This window comes from Acromyrmex echinatior, chromosome 9 (genome assembly GCF_024713525.1).
Source record: "Acromyrmex echinatior isolate Ae372 chromosome 9, ASM2471352v2, whole genome shotgun sequence".
NCBI lineage: Eukaryota > Metazoa > Arthropoda > Insecta > Hymenoptera > Formicidae > Acromyrmex > Acromyrmex echinatior.
In genome coordinates this window covers 11,893,038-11,918,246 of record NC_141860.1, presented here as the reverse complement: position 1 = coordinate 11,918,246, position 25,209 = coordinate 11,893,038, and the positions used below count along the sequence as shown (strand labels likewise).

At 33.5% G+C, this 25,209-nt stretch overlaps 1 protein-coding gene across 1 annotated transcript in view; it reads left to right on the top strand.

The window, feature by feature from the left end:
* Nucleotides 1-25,209, top strand: part of Lmpt (four and a half LIM domains protein limpet) — a 95,238-nt gene that overhangs the window by 5,138 nt on the left and 64,891 nt on the right. Inside the window, exon 2 of the mRNA XM_087409229.1 lies at nt 4,177-4,262. Coding sequence (XP_087265355.1) covers nt 4,177-4,262 — 86 coding nt within the window. The remainder of the gene's footprint in view (nt 1-4,176; nt 4,263-25,209) is intronic.

Genomic DNA, 25,209 nt, shown 5'->3' with positions numbered 1-25,209 from the left:
CAGCGGGAATTACTTATCAATTTGTCGTCGAGGCTGCCGTGGTACAGGTTTTCAACGCGCGAACTTTCGTAATCACCTTGTCTATTGGCCAACGCGTCATGCAAATGTTAGTGAACCGCCCACGAGCTGAATGGCCAGTATCGCGCGTAGGACACGTCGTTACGGATAACATCTCTCCTTAAACGGGTCGTCGCGTTAAAAATCGCGGCCTTTGTCCGCGGGATAATCGAGTGATCGGTTCGTTAAGGGGGTAGGTATGAGTGTGGATCCGTTATGTTCTAATCAATCTTCCAAGATCTACAGAATGAATTTAAACGTTAATTATATTGGCCGAATGCGGAAACAATACATAATAAATAATTTTGACGATATTTAATGCCGGTATTGAGAATGTTACACTAATCAAGGAATAATTACAAAAACACAGTTTAACTCATTATAAGTGAAAATCGTTTAGTTTTTGGAAAAATACATTTAATTGCTTATATAATTATAATTCTAAATGCGAATTAATATTTCGACGTTTTAACAGCGATTATGATTCGTTAAAAAGCAATCGAGCGAAAGTGCGCAACTGTCGAATTAAACCAGATTCGCCAAACTGCATTCTCGCTACAATTCTGCGTTACAGCAGTGCTGTTGATTTCGAGCGGCAAATGATTGGAATAATTCTTCACAATGCTTGCGGTATGTTAATTCTAAGTAATCTGTCTTCTTGAGCAACGCAGCCGCAATCAAAAGCATCGTTTAATCATTTCAAGAGCTACTTTTGCGCATAAAATTGTAGATGGATGAAAGATTCTTTAATGCTTAGAGGGATAATTAATCAGAAACATATTAACGCAATAAAGTTGTAAATTCAATACTTTCGAATTTTTTAAACTGAAGTCACATTAATTTATTATTATGAATTCATTAAAAATAATCTTTATTAAATCTTCAGCAATCGTGATTTTTCATTTTATGCTCATTATATAGACATAAGAAAAGTCAGATATCGAAATATTTCTGCAGACTCGAAATAATTAACCTCTCGTTTCTTCTGTATTTTTTTGCGATCCGCCTTGACATCGTAAGGAAAAGAGGCCCTTCACCGCGCGGTGAGTCAGAACGAAAAATATGTTAATTAGATAGCAACGCTCAGCACGCTATGAGTATCGTTATTCGGTATTGCTATATATAGGCAGCTAGAGACAGATCGGCGACTGCCGGCATATTTTCTAATACGCGTCTACTCGATATTTGGCGATGAGGCCAGCAGCGAGAGAACCGAACGTGGGTAGACCGACCATATACGCCGGCCGGAAGGTTTTCTTGAACGCATCCAACGCGCTTCGGGCACTTTCTTCCATCCAACACGGCGGTTTCTTCTTCTCCTCTCCCTTTGTAGACAAACCGGTGACTGTGGGCCAAGACTTAGAAACTCTCCTCTTGTAGACCCGACTGGCGCAAACAGTTTCCAGACACTCAGCGGTTCCTTTAGTGCAGTGATTTATGATCTCAGAGATCGATATCAATTCTTTAACCATTATATAACTGAGATTCTTTATTTAAATACGGCGTATTCCTGACAAATAAACCATCTATTTTATTTTTTTTACAGTTAATGAGATATATTTCATAGAAATATATATTTCATAAATATATTTCGTCATCATAACAAATGTATCATGTCAAAATAGTCAAATCTTTTATTACCAAATATCGAAAAAAAACTTTACATATAACTTGTGAATATTTCGACTTTTTCCTTAATATTACGCATTCTCGCTAGTCCTCAATAATTCCATTTCATGCAAATAGCATGCTGTAAATCAATATTTAGTATATTGTAAAGTTTCGAACGTAATATAGTTCTGAACGAAATAAAATAATCCAATTTTCGAGGTTCAAATTTGATAATACTGATCTCAATTGAGGGAGACAAAAATCAAAGAGAAAAAATCAAAGAGAAAAAAATCAAACTTGAATTGAGAAGATTAAATTCAACTTTTGTTCTGTTCAGAATTGTATTATATTCAAAATGATATTATCTTATCCTATTACTATTTTACATATTTCTTTAACCATTCGTAGCAACCACATATTTTGTTAAAAGTTGCTTTCGATAAATTAAAAACTTAGTTTTAAATTATTATAATTAATATTTTTATGAATAAATAATATTTCCGTTTTTAAAAATCTTTTATATGATTACTAATTAAATCAAAATCTATCTCAACTTGATGTCCGGTGATCTCCGATATATTAGAAAAATAAACGCTGTCAAAAATACTTGAAACGTTTTTAAAAAACGCGATGGCAGCCGGTGACTAACGCACGGTGAAACATCTATTATTTACGTTGCTCGAGACTGAGCAATTTTAAGGCGTGCAAGGAAATCGACGTTATTAATGTTTCCTGAACGGTAATACGAGGTGATAGTTGCACCAGAAGCGGCCGATAAATTGACTCGATGATAATATAATACACCTATTACATCCTGCCCGCTCGTCGATTTATCTAATGTGGAAATTGTTAATAAATGTACTTAAAGTTTCCTTCCTTAACTTGTAGACTGAACAATATTTTATTATTCGTTCGACATTAAATTTCCGGATACCGTTTATTTGGTTTAGTACATCCTTGAAATCTCTTAATCTTTATAGCGATAGCTCTTAAGTCTTACTTTTTAAATTAAAAAAAGTCGTAGAAATAGACATTGAAAATTAAAAAGAAGAGAGAAGCAAAAGATATTATTATTTGTTAATCAGAAAGAGATACATAATTTTACTTGTATAATAAACTTTTTACTTTTAATGCAATCAACCAGTCGCAGTTAACGTTTGTTTCGTGTCACTGATTCGCTGACGCATCAGCGATTATTATTAGTGACGTGCGCTCATTAGCGGTTCATCGTTCTCTTATGAATGAGATACACATCACCTTGTATAGTGACATAACAAGGCTCTCGCAATTAAAAACTTTTCCTAATTGCACGTGGCTCATCATTTAGTTTGGACCTTGTCCTCATTCGCACGTGTCAGCGAACGTCATGCATATATGAAACAACGTCGTACTTTCTCCGCGTGAATTTTTTCTTCGTTTCGAGGAAAAATTCGTGGGTTAAAATTCCAAAGTCCTAACACTTCTTTTTGGGAAACTCAGTATATTTCTAGTATCAATTTTTTTTTACAATTAGATGTTAACATAGAATTATTTTAGCTATTGATACTTTAAAGTAAAAAAAAAAAAAAACCATATTGTAACGCTCAAAACTGCAATATAATTCTATATACATATCTTTTTAATCAATACGTCTTTATTTCAATATTTCATGTTAAAATATATTTATTGTATGTTGAAATATATTAATTTGTGCAGTGATTCTTTTATTCAAAGCTGCAAACTTTTTTTCTCGACTGCAATGTCGAGAGATCGACTTTGAAAAAGAAAAGTTATTTAATATTGTAGTATGATGTACCATAGGTAAAATAATATTGATATTTTGTTATATTTAAATAGGATATCTTTATTCGTTTATGAAATTGTCATCAAGTCACAGATTCATAAAACAACGTTTGCGTGCATAGCGTTTGTTTGACATTTACAATGATCAAGACCTTTCACTATTCTGCAATTAATGCGATTTCATCGGTCACGTCGATCGAGGACGTTTGCATTTATTGAAATTTGGACATTTACGTTCAGACATTTTAGATAAATAATCTGTTGAATTAATTTGAATTTTTATTTGCTGATTGTTTTCGATATTTATCATTGATTTATGAATTTTTTTAAAATGTACATTAATTATTGAATTTTTAAAAACTGTTTTTAAATTTTTAATTTCACGAAAAGAACTATATATTAAATTAATTTTTGCGTTTATTTTTATTATTTAATAAAAATTAATGGTGATATTTCGGATATTTGGATCGAGCATGGCAATTCTTTCGAAGATTATATTATTGATGAATAGGCAAAATATAAATTTACGTGCTGCAAATTTAATTCATACAAAACAAAACAAATTATTAGAATTAAGAATTAAGATAATACTTACATTAATATTTTAAAATATATTATTTTATTATATTATATTGACTTACTATATTATAATATTAATTTATATATTTGTTTATCATGCTAATCTATTTATCAACGATAATTTATTAAAATTTATTTACTTTTTAGGGCGTCCTCATTACGGACGTAGAAGAAGGGCAACCCTGTTTGCAGTGTGGAGAAACATGTTCCGGATTCTCACCGCATATTTGGAGGTAAGTTTTTTGTATAACGTTTTGTATAATAAACATTGTGACGAAAGCAAAACTCAAAAATATAACTGTGAACACAATGTCGGATTCAATAACGTCAATTGTGACATAAACATGAGTATCGCTTTTGATCTATTTGTAACTTTGAGATATAAAATCATCAAAATATATATTATTTACAATTGCAGAAAAAAAGGTCTCTATGATGAAACCTTATTATCGTGTAAATAATGTTATTATCCACAGACGCGTTAAATCAAGAGAATCAAAATCAAATTGACGAGAATCTGATCACGTAATCGGGTTGTCGAATCATGCTGAAACTGTTAGGTTCCAATGACCGCACGACGATCCATTACCCCGGCAGCGTAACCCAGCAGCGGTGAAATTACCGCTCGGTAATTACCCTCCGTGACTTACGGCCCAGCAATGCGGTAATAGCGAATTAATTGCCTGAGGCTTTGGGGAGCAGAGGCGGGGCCACCTTCCAGCATCTCTGCTGCAAAGAGAAAGGCGGGCCCGCTGCGTCGTGTAGTGCATTTATGGTATCGAGATGGATTCACAGTTATCCCGCCTAAGAGGATGAGTCGAAACACGGAAATCTTGGTCCGCGCGTGATTGTAATAATTGTGATTGTAATATTTGAAAAAAAAAAACGAATTCCTAAAAATAACAGCACTGCTATTGTCACAATTTTAACTTGAAAGACACATCGATATTTTATTTCTATTTTATAATGAAGATAAATGACGATATTGACGATAGTATTATTGTAAGATTACGTAGATTATTTTTACATTTAGACATTTAAATTTAATATTGGAAGATAATTAATTAAATTTATTAAACACTGAACAATAATGCTTTTAATACTCAAAATAAATAATTCATCACTATTTTCTATTCTTATTAAATTGAATAAGTATAAGACTCAATATTAAAAGAAAACTGCGGTTAATTCCTTAATTGATATTAGAAAATATGTGTATGATATTAAATAGTTTTTCTTGATTTAAAAATGATTGCAATAAGCGTTATTTAATACATAAATTTAAAAAAAATATAGTTTTTATGTTAGAACTATATTTTTAGTTCTAGTCATTTATTTTATCTTAAGTATTTAGAAAAAAATAGATTAAATGAAAGAAATGTTAAAGTATATTAAAAGTTTAAATCTTTTATAGATATTACGGAAAATCATCACTTAAAATTTAACGTTTATTGCTTCGCGTATAAAAAATAACAAAGTATAAAATAATAAAATAAAAAATAACAAGTATAATAATAAAGTATAATAATAATAGTAAAGTATAAAATAATAAAGTAAAAAATAACAAAGTATAAAAAGTAAATTCGATTAATAATAAAATATTTAATATTAGAAGACACACAAATTGACTAAAATATAAATTCATAATCATAAAGAATTCTTCTTAGTACATAACAAAAATGAGATTCAAAAAAATTACAGTCAAGGCTGTTTATCGCGGAAAACACTTGTTAACGTCACTCAAAGTGGAGAAAGGACGAATGTATCCGACAGGGAACGTAAAATTGATGATAAATCGGTGCCACTGTATCCTCCACGTACCGTTTTGCACTCGTTGGAAGTTAGTCTCGTTAAGCAGGAAGAGAAACAACAAGTATGAACATAAGCGAAGAACACGGGGCGCGATTACGCTCGAGATCGTAATACGGCGGGACGCGTGTTGTAAAAATAAATCGTTGACATTTATGGGCGGTGTGGTGCTTTCGGAGATGTCTCTCTCGCTCACGTCTCGGCTTCGAATGATTAATAACTGCTGATCTCGTTGACTTAGAATAAGCATTGCACAATTTTCAACTTGTATAAGTCATTCATGATTATCTTTTTTGGTAGCCGTAACTACCATAATGTAAAGTATATTTCGAAGATTGCATTAAACATAAGATAGATGCACCTACATGAATAATTAATTAATGAATATTACTAGATAAATCAATTTTTTTATTAAATATAATATTATTAAAATATAAATAAAATATAATATTGTGTGTATTATGTATTCATGCCTTAAATATTAAGGCTTCAATATTAATTTTTTTCAATATTAGTTTTTATTAAAAAAATGTATTTTATGCAAAAAGATAAAAGTAAAATAAATAATAAAATTAGGATAAATAATTAATATCAAAATTATATTAGGTGTTGGAATTAATTCGTAGCGTTTTACAAGTGATGGGAAGTACTTTCATTAATGTATTTTTTAATGCTCATGTGAAATAAATAACATTCTTTCATTAAAAACGCTACGAATTAATTCCAACACCTAATATACAGGGTGGGCCATCTATTGGTACGTTTTTGAATTTCGTCGTATGGCAACACCGAACGAGCTACAGACCCGAAATTTTGACAGTTTATTAGTCATACCGTCCGCGGCACGAAACAACATGTTTTCTCTTGAAGAGCGTTTTGAAATTTTAAAAACTTATTTTCAAAGTCAGTGCTGTGTCGCCGAAACTGTACGAATTTTGAAAAGAAATATGGGTCGTGATAGAGCACCCACCGAAGGAGCTATACGCAAATTGGTGAGGAAAGTTCGTGAGAAAGGGATGTTAGTGGATGACATTATATTACGACTGTTTTGAGTGAAATTGGCGCCGAGGTAGTCCAAAATGTCATTAATAATTGGGGTGACCGAATGGCATACTGTAAGGCCAGTAGAGGGAGCCACATGAACGAAATCGTTTTTCATTCTTGACGCGGATACTTTTAGCTTCACAACAAAAAAAAAATTAATAAAAAATATCAATGTATGCTCATTTGATCGCATTTTTAAAAACGTACCAATAGATGGCCCACCCTGTATAATCATCACCATTATTCCTAAAACAAGTAAGAGGTTCTGCTCCAACGGATCCCAATAACACATATAATAGAGTTACGCGCCGACAGGACTCTTCGCATCTTCGACTGTCATTCAATGCGGGGCGTAAAACTGCGTGCGTAAAACTACGAGTGTCCTCTGGCATGTGTTGCTCGTCCGGGACGTAAAATCGATTTGATTTACGATGACTGTATACTGATTCAAAATAAAGTTCCCTCGTGGCCAGCCGCCAAATCTAGCACGCGGCTCTGTCTCGGCTTTGTGAATTTGGACTATCGATGAACGGTGCGGCGCCTCCTCGAATACAACTAACATCATGTTGGTATTTATAGATTTATAACGTATCAAAGCCAGTCGAGAGCAAATGCAGTGGCAGCTAATTCTATGGCTCTGTCGAGACATTATAACTTAAACATGCATTTACAGTACACTTGAATACGTTCTACATTACAGTAAGATTAGAAATCTATTGCATTAAAACTAAGTAATTTTAAAAAATCTTACAGAAATAATTAAAGTAATGAAATGAAATGTGAAACTGTGACGTGAAAATTCCGTTTACAAGTCAACTTCAAATTTTTGTAGTGTACGAATCTATTATTATTAAAAAAACATTGCAATTCTAATATTAGCAAAATATTAAAAATACATAATTTTATTGAAAAGTCTCCATCGATTATTTTCGTTTGATTACTTTAGTCATTTAACGATGAACTGAATCCATTTCAAACGAGTCTTTCAGAGTAAACCGAATGCGTAGCGAATTTTACATGACTCTTTCGAATATCTATCTCTATTTTTGCTTTTCGTATCGCGTCAAAGGAACTTCAAGCCGAAAATTTTCAGCTCGGTTTATTTCGAACTTTTCGTGCGTGATTGTCGGACGCGACAGGCGACTGACAGTGAACCGCGAAGCAATCGGTGTGATGTGTACTTTTTGAAAATTCGTAAATAATCATTCCTCAAAGTGATACATGCGTTACCGCTTATTTATAATACAACGCGCATCTAAATTTATTTTTGATCCCGCTACATTACTCAGCGAACGATGATCTTGGAATTGGGGGGGGGCTTCCACTATTAATAAAATGGTAGCTGATGTCTCCAGAAATGGGAAATCTCTATACTTTCGCGTACTTTCGCGTACTTTCTTCATTTGTGAATTGTGTACGGCTGCGTATTAAGTATAGGATTATTCACTGGCGTGAAATGCATGTGCTACGCATCTCGGTTTGCTCAAACACCTAAGTATACTTATTAGGTATACACTTTTTCTGAGCACTGCGACAGCGAAATCAAATAGTAACCCGTGTAATTTTCCATTTATACATATATGCGTGATATAATTCGTAAAGTTGCATAAAGACCGCGATTCTAACATTATAAATTTCTCTTTTGCAAAATTTATACAATTTATACAAAATGTACTTAGCTCTCTTTCTATTATTTAATTAATTTCTTATAACAATTTTAAGTATAATAATTTTCTTATGTAAGTATTTCAAGATAATTTTTACATTGCAATGCAGAAATTAGTTACCTTGTAAATAAACAAAATATTTATTTGTTCTACATCTTTGTAATTAATCAATGAATTGCAATGAAACTTTAAATAAGTCATTTTAAATATTTAAAGTACTTATACAAAACCTTTGCACATTTTTATTATTTTTTAAATTTTGTTGCAAATTAACCGCAACAATGTGTTGTCCAATAGAATGTTATAAACATAACATATACATATAATTTGTTTAAAGTGTAAATATTAATATATTGCGTGCTGCACAGATTTATCATACCTTCTTAAGGACGAGTAATTAGACTTAACAATCACGATGTATATATGTACGAACACCTAGATGCGATGCGTCTGTCTAAAACGCAGCTAACTTGAAGCGAAAAGGCATTATTGACCGCGAGTGTGCAATTAGCGTATACACACTGCTTGAATACGTACACGCTGTCTCGCGCGTCCGTAAACACATGTGCGCCGTACTCGCGTGTTTCTCATACGTACGCGCTCGCGAACAGAGCTCGTGAGTCGTGAGTCATTCTCGAGCGGGCCACAGCTCGCTCTCGCCTGCAACGCGGCGATCTCGGCTCTTCTCGTCGATCTCAACGCCGCGCACGTGCTCCGGCAGCGTTATATGCGGTGGTGGCCAGTGCGGGGCCGATTGGCAGGCGCATCGGCACACGACCGCGTCCCGATTCCGCATACGTGCGGAACCGACGCCGACGACACGCTCCTTTGGCACCTGTCGCCGTCGCGACGCCTCACACCGCACCGCACCGCACCGCACCGCGACGCGTCGCGTCGCGTCGCGTCGCGTCGCGTCGCGTTCTATCGCGCCGCGCCGCGCCGCGCCGCCGGCGTTCCGATCGCGCTTGCTCCAAATTCCCACTTAATCGCGAATCCGTTCTCGGATCGACCGATTGGTGCTTCCGAAAGGTGCTGCGACCGTTTTCGCGAACGCGAATGATATGTTTATGTGAACAACTTTGTTTTTAGTCAATTGAATAGTTTTAGAGAGGTTAACAAGATTATGGCAGTTGATCTTAAGTAATTTGAAGTAAACGATTTTATTAAAGTTTAAACTATTTGATAGGTGATAAGATTGATAAAGTTTAATTATAACATCAAAAAGGAAGATTATTGTATTTGTAAGTGATTCGTAAGAAGTTTGAGTAATTCTCGTTACGATTTGTGTGTGAGAAATATTGATTTTCTGTTTACTATCTAAAAATTAATTAGTGACAACTTGACTATGGGAGAACTATAACTTCGGAATGAAAGAAGGAATAGGGAGATCGGAGTGCGATAGTGTTGCCGCGTGTGCGGATTGTTTTCCGCGTAGAATGCAACAGGTGAGATCAGCTGACGATGATCGCATCGCTATCGGCGTCTTACATTCAGTGTATTCCTAATCAGTCAAACGGCAAAAGTTGAGTACGCGAGTGTAAGATTGCGTTGGCAATGTATTATATCCACCGTTTGAAATAGTATACTTGAACCTCAGTATAATTAGATTAACAACGGCTGTTTGATTTTCTCAGACATTTAAAAACTGCACACTTTACGTTACATTTTAATATTAAAATTCTTATTTCTAAATATTACATTCTTTTAAGAATGGCAGAGCACACACGGAAATATTAAAACATAAATATGTAAAAATACATAGTAATTAAAAAATATAGTTTGAGTATTATAATGTGTAATCAATATCATATCATAGTTTATGATAATCGATTATATATCAACACTTGACTATGTTGGTATATATATTGTTTTGAGTAATAATTTCTTATGTCTGATTTTTTTCTTATGTCAGAACTTATTGACATGATGTTATTTAAGAATTAGGTACTCATATTTTTATTAATTTTTGCGATTACATTAATATGTTTTAATATATTAATAAGAGCTCATGACAATATAATGCTTCAAAATTATTTTTCTTAGAATTTATGTAATCAATCAAGAAAAATCTTATCATTTATTTGCGTTTTCTTGAGAAGTTTCGTGGTTATTTTTTGATTAATTTTATTAACATTAATTTTATTTGATTTTACATTTTGTACAATTTATAAAAGCCAACAGGGTTGTTAAGAATTCGAAAAGAAAAGATAATGTCACGTTGACGAAATTATCTGGAAAGACTGACCCTCTTACTCTCTTTATCTCCGCTTGGATTCTTTCGCGCGTATGCTCACATGTCGCTGTAACAAGCTTCGCAAGCAATCTTTGAATCCGCTATTATCTACGTTAACTCAACCGCGTACCGTTAAGATCCATTTGCTCGCATGCCTGCTCCGGGAAAAAGAGCAGATTTAATACGCTTTTTTACGAGCTTTTATACATTCATGAGTTGAAACGGGTTAAGTGATTTAACGACTGTTTTCGCTAATTATTTTCAAAATTGTTTCTATCCAGTTTTTATTCCATATTAATTCATTAATTTTTTATTTTATATATACATAAACTTGGCAATATGTTCTATAAGAAAGATCTTTTTATTGCATAAATTTATAATACTTTTTGTTTATAGATAAACTTTCAAAATTCTTCATTTTTTGCATAAATAATATTAGGTGTTGGAATTAATTCGTAGCGTTTTACAAGTGATGGGAAGTACTTTCATTAATGTATTTTTTAATGCTCATGTGAAATAAATAACATTCTTTCATTAAAAACGCTACGAATTAATTCCAACACCTAATATTTCGGTGTTGATCATTGAACGTTTACAATTCGTAAAGTTGCTCATATATCTTGTAATTTATTATAGTTATTTTTTGTAAATACAGGATAATATATTTTTTTAAAAAAACCTCAATTAAAAATGTAATGTTTTGAAAATCTGTCTCTCATGCGAATATAAAATTCTTTAACAGAATTTTAAATACGTAACAATTGACTGAGTAAAAAATTAGTACTTTAAAATCTATCAACGTCTCTCAACATTGTGTTTGTCTTTTTTCTAATAATTATTTATTTTATTTTATTTGAATTCCAGTTATGCAATTATTTCTGTGTGCAGTTATTTCATATTAATCTTTTCGACATTTATCTTTAGAACCGGACAGGTATAACTATTTCAGGTTCTTTAAACTTAGCTATGGTAAGATCGCATTCTGTGATATCGAATCTCTCAGAAACTAATTAAACGGTTCTTTCTATGACGATCTTGCTTTAGACGAGGCGGAAATGATATCGAGCTAACGGGAATTCGATACGGATCGATGGTCCGTTGACCCGAAATTTTAGTAATTCGCAATGCACCTTTTTGTTCTCACACCACAATTTGTAATTAATAATAATAATAAGAGAGAGAGAGAGAGTCGAAAGTCGTTTTCTTTTTTAATATAATTCTGACATTTGTGGGTATTGCATCCTGTTAAGAATGTACCAGTTTCATTTCTCGGATGCATAATTTTTGAAGATAATTTTTATAAAGTGATAAAATTAAATGTTCAAATTAATACGCTTGTAACATCATCGGACAAACATTTATTAATTTTGTTTTGGATTGTAATAACAAGATAATGTTTGAAATTGCTATTTTGCCATTTATTATTTTTCCTTTTTTTAAATTTCGCGAACTTTTGACTTTTAAGAAATATCTCGTTTAGACGACATAGCTTTGAAGCTGCTTTGATTTTGTTTTTATCAACGTTGTATACAAATAGAATCCTTGAAGACGGGATTGTATATGTATATATTCAAATTATCGTAACGAGCAGTGGGATGCAGAAAATGTACCGGAACGGACGGTTCTTTGCGGTTCTGCACGATTTAAAGCGAGAGAGCATCTCGTTGGGCACGCATGTGAGCCTGTTGTACTCTCTCGACCCGTGCTATTCTTAAATCTGGCCACCTATCGCGTTTTTAAACGCACTAAACGCTGATTTATGATACCCCACCTCCTTCCGAAGTCACGATAAAAGACTATTCTTGGTCTTGGACCAGTGACGACGACGTCCCTGCACTCTTCGTTGGAGAGCTTACGGTTAAGTGCCGCGAAAGGCCGATCTGCGTTCTCTACAGCGATCTATCTTGCATACATCTAACAAGTACGATTTAAAGCTGTAACAGTGTATAACTTGTAGCGTGAAATACCTAAGAATACAATACATTAGAACCATTTCGAGTACTCTCTAAAATCTTTGGAATGCAATGGAATCTAATTCTAAAGAGTGACGATTGAGCCAATATTGAAAAAGAGTGGCTTAATTGTCCATTTTCAAGAATGAGATTTCATTTTTTAGAGTTAGAATCCACTCTAAAGATTTTAGAAAGTACGATATGCAATGTTCTACGACAAAAGAAGATGTATCTCGAAGGTAGCATTAGATATAGTTGTTATTTTATAGAAAATTACGTTAAAAGGGACACGTAAAGAGAAGAATTTATTAAGCTTATTATATTAGTTAGTTTTATTTATAATTGAAAATTCCTATTGCCAACATATACTAATTATTCTTAGCGATTTTTCTTGTTATTTTCTGGATTTTTCGCGAGTTTACGGATTTGTTGTGCGTTTGTCTTAAGAAATGCTCGTGTAAGTATAATTTGCACAGCAGAATTATTGTGCAGCGATCACACGCAGGTGTGTTATGCGATGCGTGTGGGTCTTGGATACGTTCACCCACGCGACATGCAGTGAGATCACCTTTATACTTTAACTCCGTAGTCACGACCGCGCCGAACTGTCGTATTGTCGAGCGAAAAATAATGCCTTTGTGAAATAAGCCCGCAGGACTTACGAAAATGTTTCTGTACCCACATGCCCTGACGTCACACTTTTTTATTGTCGTGCGGGTAAGTTCTTGAAATGTCGTAGAACATCTATAGATTAAAGGACCCGCACTAATTATATGAAAAATTGGGTTTTGGTGAAATGAATTAGTTTTTACATATAATGTAGCTTATATTGAGCTTATAATACAATATGATATAAATATAATATAAAAAATGATATATATATATATATATATATATATATGATATAAAAAATGTATAGATGCAATTGTCAATAATGGATAGTTCTTGAGCTATGATATATCAAAAGTGTAAAACTTGTGTTTGTGGAATACTTTTAACGCATTATAGCTCAAAAATTATTCATTATTGAGCCTTGTGTCTGTAACATTTTTTATTCACGTTATAAGTTATATTGTATTATTATTATACATAAAATGAAAACTGATTTATTTCACCGGAATTCAATTTTTCAATTAATTAGAAATACTATGACATACTTCTTTCAGTACAAAAATTTTATTTTGCTGCAAAAACATTGATATTAGTTTTTATTTTATGAGAAATATTTAAGCAATAAAAGGAAATTATTAATATTGCTAATAAATAATAATTAATATTAGCAGATAGTCTTTTTTAAATTTATAATCAAATAATCATTAAATACAGATAGTATACAATACTTTAAGACGTGTAAAAATGTTACTTTAAAAGTTGTTAACGCGTAATGACACGATTAGGATTCTCTATTTACATTCGACATGATTTCTTCTCGAAGGAGAATCTCATTATTAACGATCGCGATACTCGTATTATTTCTAACGACGCACATTTCCATCATCGGGAATGTCGAGAGCGAGTTTCAAGAGTAGAAATTATGTGCAACAGCGAACACGACGTTGTTACGTGTGAATGTGTCATATTGACAAATTACTTCGGCTTAGTGTCGGACATTTCAGATTTGTTCGCACATGCACCGTCTTCGTGCGGGACGTTTTAATTTGCGGACGTGCAGGAACGTGCCATGCGACGAATCTTCTTCGAAAAAAGGATAAAACCTTAAAGATATTGAATCCCATAGTTTTCTTTCTTTCTTTCATCGGAAATGATATAAAAGCAAGAACGTCAGAATTAGATCGTTCTTGGAGGACGATTCAAAAAATGAATAAGCAGTTTTCCAATCTATGTACCACAAAAGGTCTCCAAATGTGCTGCAAAAATTTTAGAGAAAGAAAAATAGAGCAAAAAAATTTTGAATTAGATCATTTAGAAACGCGAATAAAAAATGTTTCAAAAATTGTGAAATCTATCTAAATCATATTATGTTTATTCTTATTTTATAATTTCAAAACAATATCATCATTACAATAAAATAATTTTAAAATGATGAAGTAAGAAATGAAAATTTCATTTTACTTTTTATATTTTTGAATGTTAGCGACTGATCTATGCTCAAGTGTATACACCTAATGAGGAGTATCTCGAAAAATGTGACTCGTTATTTAATGTGCTGTGAATTGAACAAATTCGAAAAACGTTACATTCAAGGATGTGTCGCGATGATAGTGCTGGTTTCAAGATGGAATGGGTCAATTAAAAATGCGAGGTCATCGGATTTACGGTTAATCTAGGCGCGGCTGATCATAATTTCATAGGCCGGTTTCTTGGCCCACGTAATTTGAGAATTTCAGGGAAAGGTCAGGCAGCGACATTTCTGATAAATATCGTGCTTCCCGTTACTTTACCCGCGTCATGGCCACCATTGCAAAAAGAGAGGATTAAGTCGTTTAGCGATGAGGCCATAAGGCATTCGCTAAACAAACCGAAACTCGAAAAAACCCGCGTGATATTCCTCTTTCATCTCCTTCAACGGTTCACGTGCGCGCAAGGACGTTGAAAGAACATATCCCTCGCTCTTTCCGCACTCGTTTATCGAAATAAATAACGCGTATAGTCTTTGCACGCGAAGAACAGCATAAAGAAACGCATTCGGCGAAGTTTAGAGTTCGAGAGAGAGAGCGAGAGAGCCGAGAGAGAGCCGATTCAAACAAATTCCACGAAGTTTGTGAGAATATTGTAAATCGTGGATAAGTATTTTTTGATTTCGTTTTATCCACTGTTATTTTTCTACTAATTTTACTCCAGTTTTAATTAATATCATTACTATCGCAGTTTCCGATCTCATGTCATGGCGAATAGACGTTCTTTAAGGAACTACGACCGAGTGAAATCATGATCCACGACATGCAGGTATAATTAACGTCGAAGGTATCGCTTATCATCTTCGAGTGGAAAAATTGAAAAGTGGAATATTACATTATAGCGCGAACGAATGGGACTCCGATACGTTTATCAACCGCTTGATGATATAATCAAGCACTCCGGGAAGAACTATTTCTGGAGATCACGGCACGACGCGCCTACCCATTTATTGCGTCTAATGCTCAGCGTTAATAGCCCCGTCACGAATTCCGTGGGCACCCGCGCGTCGTGTAATAGAGACATAATCGACTTAACTTTACGCTCAGCTCGGTTCGCTCGGCTCACTCGCTCGATCGCCTCTTACTATCACGATCCATAATAATCGCCGCGGATCTTTGATCTCCGCGCGCGATTATATTTATGATTTTCTTCACGACCGTTTCTGAATTGCATCGGCCGGCTGAATTACATCGTATCGAATTTAGTTTGCGGCACATGTGCGTGCGCATTGCGTGTAAAATAATCTCGCTGCATGGTAACTTGGATGCGAAATAAACAGAATAATTTTTTACTTTCAAACGATGTCCGATGGATGGATGGATGTTGGACGCGAATTCAGGCAACAGCGACGGTGACTTGGCAGCGATTTCGTGTCACTCCAAGCAGGACCGATTCTGAAGAAAAAGTCTGTAAATGCTTTTTTTAGAGAACATGGAGATATATAAATGAATAAAAATTAAGTAAATAAGAGTATAATGTAAATTACAAAAATTACAGCTGGAAAATTGAAATTAAACTTTTAATTTTTAGAATATAATATTTTTGATGCGGTTTTGAAAATCACATAACGAAGCTCAAAAACAAACCAATCTAATTGCCTGTGAGAAATGCATTTTTTTCGCGTCATTCACGCGACTATTTATTTATGATGATCACTTATACCAACATTCGGATAAAAAAAGAAATTAAAAACGAGCTTCTTTGTGAGAAATTAGAAATATACACACATATGTCAAATCTGAAAATATAATTTTGTTGAATTAAAATACATGGGCTACGTTCACATCCGTTTCACGCATGATGCGCATGATGTATCATTTTATCTTTAATATTCAGTGAACAACAAGGATAAAATGACATATCATGCGCACCATGCGTGAAACGGAACTCACTTATAGGCTCAAACTGATCCAACAAAATTATTTTCAGATCTGTACTGTCTTATAAAAATAGTTAGTAGAAATTTAAAGTATGATCAAAAAAATTTTGAGCGTCCCACAGAATTATTTTAAAGGTTCAACAAAATTATTTTCGGATCTATAACTAAATTTTTAGATATTTCAGCGGAAACGGTTCCTTCCATAGCAAACTCTCTCTTTTTGTTGATTAACTTTAATAAGAAAATTTCAACATCAAAATATGTTACGCGGTCGTAAAATTAATTACGCGTTATTACGCCTTTGGCATAATAACGAGAATCTATTGAACTCGCCGGTCGCACGATTATTTCGAAGCCTCTCTTCGTTATTCTTTGATGCAAAGTGCGCATTTTCGCCGTAGCACATTATATACTTCAACGTGTCAGTATCCGGCGCATAGACACGCGACACGCTGTGTATGCATGCGTGTTCGTCTGCATGCGAAGTGCACACGCATAATCACGTCGTCGTCGTTGCCCCTCGCTTCGTTGCCGTCACATGAGAATGCAATGCGTGGGTGAACTCAAGCACGAAGGAGTTTAAAATTCCCCGTGAAAAGCGTGTCGTCTTCAGTTTACATGAAGCCACGTGTCCTTCGCTTAAGCAGAAGAATATCGTGAACATTAGTTGAAAGTAGCTTCCTCTTTATAATACAATGGCTACATTCAGCAGGAAAAGCAGCTTTGCACGCAACTGTTGTAAGACTTTTTAATATGATTGGTTATTATTTAGTATTACAAATAGCATATAACAAATGTACAACTAATCACATTAAAGAATCTTACAACATTTCCAAAGCTGTTTTTTCTGCTAAATAGTATTTTATTATTTTTACGACTCGTCACAAATCATTTATTTTGACTTCTGACAAACGTGAAGCTGAAGAAGCGCTTTATGTATTTAAGCGGTTACATTTAAGAAAACGTTTCACCGACGTCTTTATCTGATATCTTTGTCGGAGCAGTTTTGATTCAATCTGATGTAGCCGTGCACATGCCGCACTACGTATATGGAACACGCACAAATAATTTATAACGCGAACGGGCGTCGGAAGCGCTGAAGTAAACGCACCGTATAAATTTCACGGATGTCACGATGCTACAATAGGCGGAGCGAAAATTAAGAGTGACGGAAGAATACGATTAAATCAACCTTGGTGATGCTCAGTGGGGTCACCGTGACGTTGGCATGATTGAAAAGACTTGTACATCGCTATCAGAATGAACACTCTAACGCACTCCAGATCGCAATCTTTGTTGTTTTGATTTATTCAAGTATACTTTAATTTTAACGTATTCTATGACGACCTCTGACACGTACTGTACTTTTTAACTTATGCCGGAATATTCTATTTTCAAATCTTTCCTACCGTACAATAATATGTTATTGTACTTTTGATCCTACGTATCCTGAATTTTATTTTATCAGACTTCAATTACCAACAGTATTACCAACAAAATTCTTAAATGTAATGTTCACGTTATCACGTCACCACATAATTTTTTTACGTAATTTTACATTATCAATTAAAAATATGACGTAAATAAAGCACGTTTGGTTTGCTAACTAGTTAACAAGGGTTTTATAAAAAGCAGACACATGAAGGCAAATGTTTAACGCTAGGTTTTTCGATGAAGAGTTTAAAATTATCGAATAACTAATGTTAAGTAATATCCATGACAGACGTCGATAAATTCTTCTTATTATATAAATTGAAAGGCAGATAGACGCAAGCGTAGGCGTCCATTCATTCGCGACAGACACAACGCGTATATGTATGCTGTCACGGAAATTTGTAATGCGCAATCCATGCACGAGCCATGGCAGGAAACACGTCGCTTTGTCGGCTGGCACTTCATTGCGAATTTCTTCTGCTATCTCTTGCAATCGATTTTACATTTTAATCTCCGAATTCCAATATATTTGGTTTCACAATTAAAAACGTATTTCGTACATATTTCCTATATATATTCTGTTATTTTTATTCTCTAAATTATAACTATATATGTAACTAAATGAAAGTTATGAACTTTAAATTATGTAAGGGAGCATCATGACAATTTTTTACTAATATTAATGTTATCGTATAATTTATATTTATGTATACTTGACAGAAAATTATTGCTTCATCAAATAATATCGACAAAAATTCTTAAGAATATATTCTCAGGATCAAATGTCTTCTTTGTTATTTTTAACAATTCTTAACAACCTTTTCGAATTGTGATGATTTTTTATATAGTTTATATTTTATAAAAAATACTTAGTTTAATTCTTTATATAGTTAAATTAGCATTTTTGATGATTAATAGAGTAATATTTACTTATATATATTATATATATAAAACTCATTCATGACAATAACTACGAAATCACGTTTCTTTGAATCGCTTTTGAAGACAGCGATATAATAAATTGTTCCTTTATCTGTTTCCTTCTTTTGACGATTCGACAACGTAAATAAATAATTTGGTACCAAATCATTGGAAGAATTCATGAAGTGACTAAGAACACCATTCAATCGATGAGATAGAGGAACACGTATACGCTTACGTGTCGAAGCAACAAGGTAATTGAATACACTCGATAAATCATCAATCTGAAAATCAACTATCGACGCGATCAGCTGGCATTGACAACGTATGAGCATGGCGGCGAATCGTAATCGCACGTTTCGCGTCTCTTCTCAGTGCGTACGATCGCGTCTTCTCTTCCGAACGTATACGTGCTTGCGTGCATACATGCGTACATTACTCTCTTCTTTCTGTCATTATTTCCTCTCTCTTTCGCTCGTGCGCCACCGCTAAATTTAGAGTATGATCTACCAGTTGTCCGCGCTATCGGGACAAACAGCTTGACGATAAAGTTATTGAACGGGCGGTTTGAGAGTAGGCTACAAGTCGGCGAGAGAGAACGTAGATAATTGTGACGAATCCTTGTTGGACGATGCCTCTTTGCGTTCGTAAATCGTGAATGAAGATTGTTTTCGGTTAGAATGGTCTCATTTGTGTTTACTTCGGCCCGGCGATCATAAACGGATTCATTGTGTCGTTTTCATTGATTTGATTGATCGATTGACTGTGACTCGTAATTTGGTCAGTGAATTCTTTCACGATTCTCATCACGTTTCTCCACGTGGTGGCCACGTGCAGATCACTCAATTGCTGCATTCGAGATGGGGGCTAAATGAGAGAACTCGTGGCACGCGAGCGACATTCTCAAGAGCAAGATGCATCGGGAGGATGAAATTTGTCACGACCTGCGGTGAGTTTTATTTGTAAATAAGAAAAGTATCGGAATTTGTTTAACGCGACTGTTAATTAAATTATTAAAATATTAGTTGAAAAATGAGGTATCAGAATGATGATTTTAAGAGAAATGTGCTTTTATACATTCAAAAGATTTACAGCCGAGCAAATGCATCTGATAGATTTGAGACATTCTGGATCTAGATGGTTTGCATGAACTATTTAGAAGGTGCTTATTTTCGTATTTTCGTCGAAATATATTTCGCAAATATTGCCCGAAGGTGATTTAGAAAGCATTTTCGTAGCGGTTATTCTCGGACGCTTGATTTCTGCACGTGTCATTACGCGTATTCAGATGCAGAAGAATTTATATGCATCTGTCAGCAGCTTGCTTTAAAACCTCTTCACAAGTAATATACGTACAGTTGTATTGTGCTATTATATTGCAACCATATAGAGTAGCATTTTACTTGAATAGATATTTATCGTCATTTAGTATACACCGAGAAAAATTTCTGATTAAAAATGAACGAATCAAAAAATTGTAATCATATAATTAAAAATATATATATCTCAAATAGAATACTATTATATAAGACAGTCAATCAGAAAATTCCGATTTCTCTATTTTCAACCAGAATTTCAATTAATACAACCAAACTTTCTTTTCCAGTGTAACACTATGAAAATTTTTTTTTCGAATAAATTAGATATTTAATTGAAATATTCTTTATTTTAAATACAATACATATAAAAAAAACTAAAGAAAAAAAGGCTTTATAACAACATACAAAATTATAAATAAATGTTAAATGTTATATTTATGTGCAATTAATATTTATTTATCCTATTTAACGATGGAAATAAATGATGGAAAGGTTTATCTCCGTCCTAATGGAAAAGACAAACAGCCTTTTTGATTCCTTCTTGGCTGCCTTAAATAAACGCTATCATTTAATTTTCGAAAAACGTCAAAAACTCATGATTAGCTTCTTTGTGACTGTCACGTATACATCGGGCACCACGTTCGAACTCGCACGAACTCGATTCTTGGCATCGCGCCACGCTCGTGATCGAGCACCCGTCTTTACGATCTGAGTAAATAAATGCATCTTGCTTGTTGTGACAAGCGCACGTCATTGTCCGAAACTGCACTACGCGCAATTCTTCTAAACTCGGCGCGGAGACACGGCTAATATTTTCTGTTGCTACGCTGCGATTTCGTCGATGACATCCGGCATAAATATTCTCTAATCCTATTCCATATTATATAAATTATATACACGTGATGTGTATATAATAATTTTGTAAATATAAGTTAATAATTATATACGAATTTCAAATATTATTAATTTTTTTTTTGAAGCTTGTGGACTCCAAGCACTGAGTTTATAAGGTCTAGTGTCGCAAAACGACTAAACCCCTGCGGAGAACCGAGTTAACAAATGCTGCGAGTAAATCGTCTTAAGTTATTACTCCGAGACGGAAAGAGATTCGTGCTAAACGTCCTCCTGAACAGTAAAACGCGATAAGTCAGTTAGCAGTCTCGCTACTAAGGATTCTCGGTCTGGGAAACCTGCTAGCGAGACTATCATATCGTATAGCACTTCATAATGTATTTCATGCATTTCGTGAAACGTTAAGTAGCTAATATGATATAATTTTTGTTATAAATAGAAAGATAAAATTTTTGATTGATTAAACTGTTTAAGAAATGGCGTTAATGCTGATAAAGATGATATTTAGTATCAAATTATTAATGTTAATCGTATCTTTTTATGTACAATACATTGCGAATTTTTGAAAAAAGACAAAAAAAAGAAAAAATAGTTGATGAGAGAAATAAACGTAAGTGTCTTGAGAAGATGTGACATTTGACAAATTAATATGTAATAATTTATTGTATAAAAGTATATGAAAGAAACATATTAAGACATATAGACAAGAAGAAATCTGTTAGCCGTGTATTTTTGAGATTAAAATAGTCTTAATATATTGAAAAAAATTATAATTTTATTACTAATTAATTTACATTAATTCTTTTCTTTCAATAAAAAGTGAGGTCTCGAGTTAAATCTGTATTGCGAAAATAATGTTTTATTCAAAAATAAGAAATAATGATTACTTGTGATGTATGTATATTTAATACGTTGCTCGTTATAAAGTATAATGTATATAAGCATATAATCAAGCAATAAATGAAATTCCTGCAGGAAAGTTATTGCGTTTGAATTCCACGAGGAATAAAATCCTGCTGTTTAGAAATTTCACGGCACCTAACGCACGCGAATGACTCGTTTCTGTACTGAGAAACGTAATATTCCCGCCTAGATGCTGAGCGTCCGTGTATTGCATGCATCTCATTGCGAGATACACTTTGCGCCAATCTGGTCATCACTGGTGGGTTAAATAATATAATGCGAGTGTAATCTCGCGCGCGGCAGGAAGATCAGCATAATGATAAAGGGCTGTAAAACGACGCGTGAGATACTAGTCGAGTGGGTTCTTGTTTATAACATTTGCTTTACAATTAACGCCGTCGACTGCCTGATTGTCGCTTCGGTCGAGGATTTTCGAGATAACGAGGTCATTCCTTCGTGATAATCCTTATCGACTGGGATGTCACTGACTGGAACCTCAGCGTCCCCAGCCGCTAGCAGTCGTATTCAGCAGTGCTGAAGCGAATGCAACGCAATCGTCATTCGTGTATTGTATTTCGTGTCGTATTATGCTAATTCCTTCGTGAGTGCGTTGTCCATCAAACCAATCCGCGAGCTCGAACTAATCCATGCGCGAAGTACGTTTGAAGTCATTGCTATGATAAGTGTGTGTATGTGACGGAAATCGTATCCCAAGCAGACGTAACAGGTCATAATGTCTTTTTGACGTTGAAGTAAATTGTGACTAATTGAAAAGTAATTTTTAATAGGTAATCGTTTTGGAACCATTTTAACATCATGATAATTTTATATTTCTGCTTGAGATACTTTCAAGTAGGTTCTTTTGTCAGTAGTCTCATTCTGAAGAATGTATAATATTGTATTATTTTAATATATATTTTTTTAACAAAATGAAAAGATTAAAAAAAAATTATAGATTTTTCTACATTGTATTTACAAAGTAATACAAAACTTTAGCGGTTTAGAACTTGGATTATAAATTATTTTCAATAATAAATAGATATGTTTTTAAGAAATGATTAAGTTAAAATGATAAAATTTCTATTTAAACTAAAAATTGCATTGTTAAATATTAAATATTGACCTAATTGAGCTGTTTCATATAACGTTCATTTTTTTTATACGGAAATATAATTTACAATTCCAGTCACTTTTTGCAGACTATACATCCTTCATTTTAATTTTAATAAAAATCACGCGTCTATTTATTTTGAAAATAAAAGAAAAATAAATTATAGCACAGCTCATATTAAAATCCGACTTAGATTGGAGCGATTATCTTGTTTCAAAAGGAATAAACGAAAATTGAATTGAGACTAAGAAATATGATAGAAGATTAAGAAAATAGATTCTAGAAGGAACACGTTATTTTCGTTAATCGATTTACCCGACACTTTGTGCATCGCCATTAAATTCTCATAAACGTGGCCATAAGCGTGCATAACATAGGCACATCAGAGGTAACGATGACGAGCCCTCATGCAATGTGAGCGATTTACGTCATATTTTGCTCGTAAACGTTTTTGTAGGCGATAAATAATTCGAAATTACTATTTCAATAAAAATCGAGATCACAGTGATCATATCTCATAAAATTTCGCGGATATTGACTATTATTACGGAAATAATGTTTTTAATAGGAAATACATCTTGACAAGATATATAAATTTGTTTTTGTCGCGTGTGATATACTACATTCCTGCATAATAATTCCTCGATAATAATTATCAGAAAACTAATCAGTGAGTGCTCAATGCACTAAACAAAGAAGTAACTTTAAGTTAACTTTAAGATATTAAAATGTTATATTCTTGTCTCTATTTTTTAAACATTTAAAAATATTTTAGTTTTAAACTTTTTCAATAGACAAAACACTACGTGTTTGGATTTAAAACGCATAGTATTTTTAATCCAAACACGTAGTGTTTTGTCTATTGAAAAAGTTTAAAACTAAAACATCTTGTGTTTAAAACACATAGAGACAAGAATAAAACACACACTTACTTTTTACAATGTGTCTTTAAAAATATCAGTGTGGATTTAACATCTCGTAATGTCTATATAATTTTCTTAAAAAATCATGTTATTATTAATCATTAACATCAACATGGTGTGGATTTATAATTCCTGGCGTTTATATCAACATCATAATATGGATTTTAAATCCATATTAAATCTATATTATAGTTGGTGTTAATATTAATATCAACACAAATTGAAATGAAAATTATATAACGTGATGTTAAATTTGCACCGATAATTTTTAGAGTGTAGGAAAATCATATTAAAGCAATTGAATGTTGACTGATCAATTTTCTCTCTTGAACGCAGCTAATGTCAGCATTTCAGGATGTTACTAGTTGCACGGTGTCAAAGCCCGACTCGATGCCGGGTAAGAAATTTTTTTTTCTTTGTTCGCCTAAAAGGTGCCCTAGCTTTAGCAAAGTGGTATAATCGGTGCAGTATACAATGAGTTCGCTTGAAACTGCGATTCATTTCGATGCGCGCGCCGCAGAAACACGCAAATAAAGATAAACGCAGACGTGGCTAATGTGGCCGTAATATGAAACAGTCGCGAACGTACCGGGATCCACGAATAATCTGTGGGATGATTTATGATCTATATAACGAACGCGCAAATTGGTCGAGAATTCTGTCAGGTTCTTATAACGTTTTCTTTTATCGTATTTTCGATATGTATGTGTATATATATATATATATTGTATGGACGTTTGGTGCAATTTAGAGAAGTACTGACGACATGAATGACAGTTTGAAACGGATTAAAATGAATATATATATATATATTTTAATCGTTTCAAACTGTTGTGTCATTCATGTCGTCAGTACTTCTCTCGCATGCAATATATTTCTCTTTGATTTTTATATCTTATATTTAGTATATATATATATGTTACATGTATTTTGTGTGTGTGTGTGTGTGTGTGTATTCAAATATATCACTCTCATGTTTCAAAAGTATTTATTA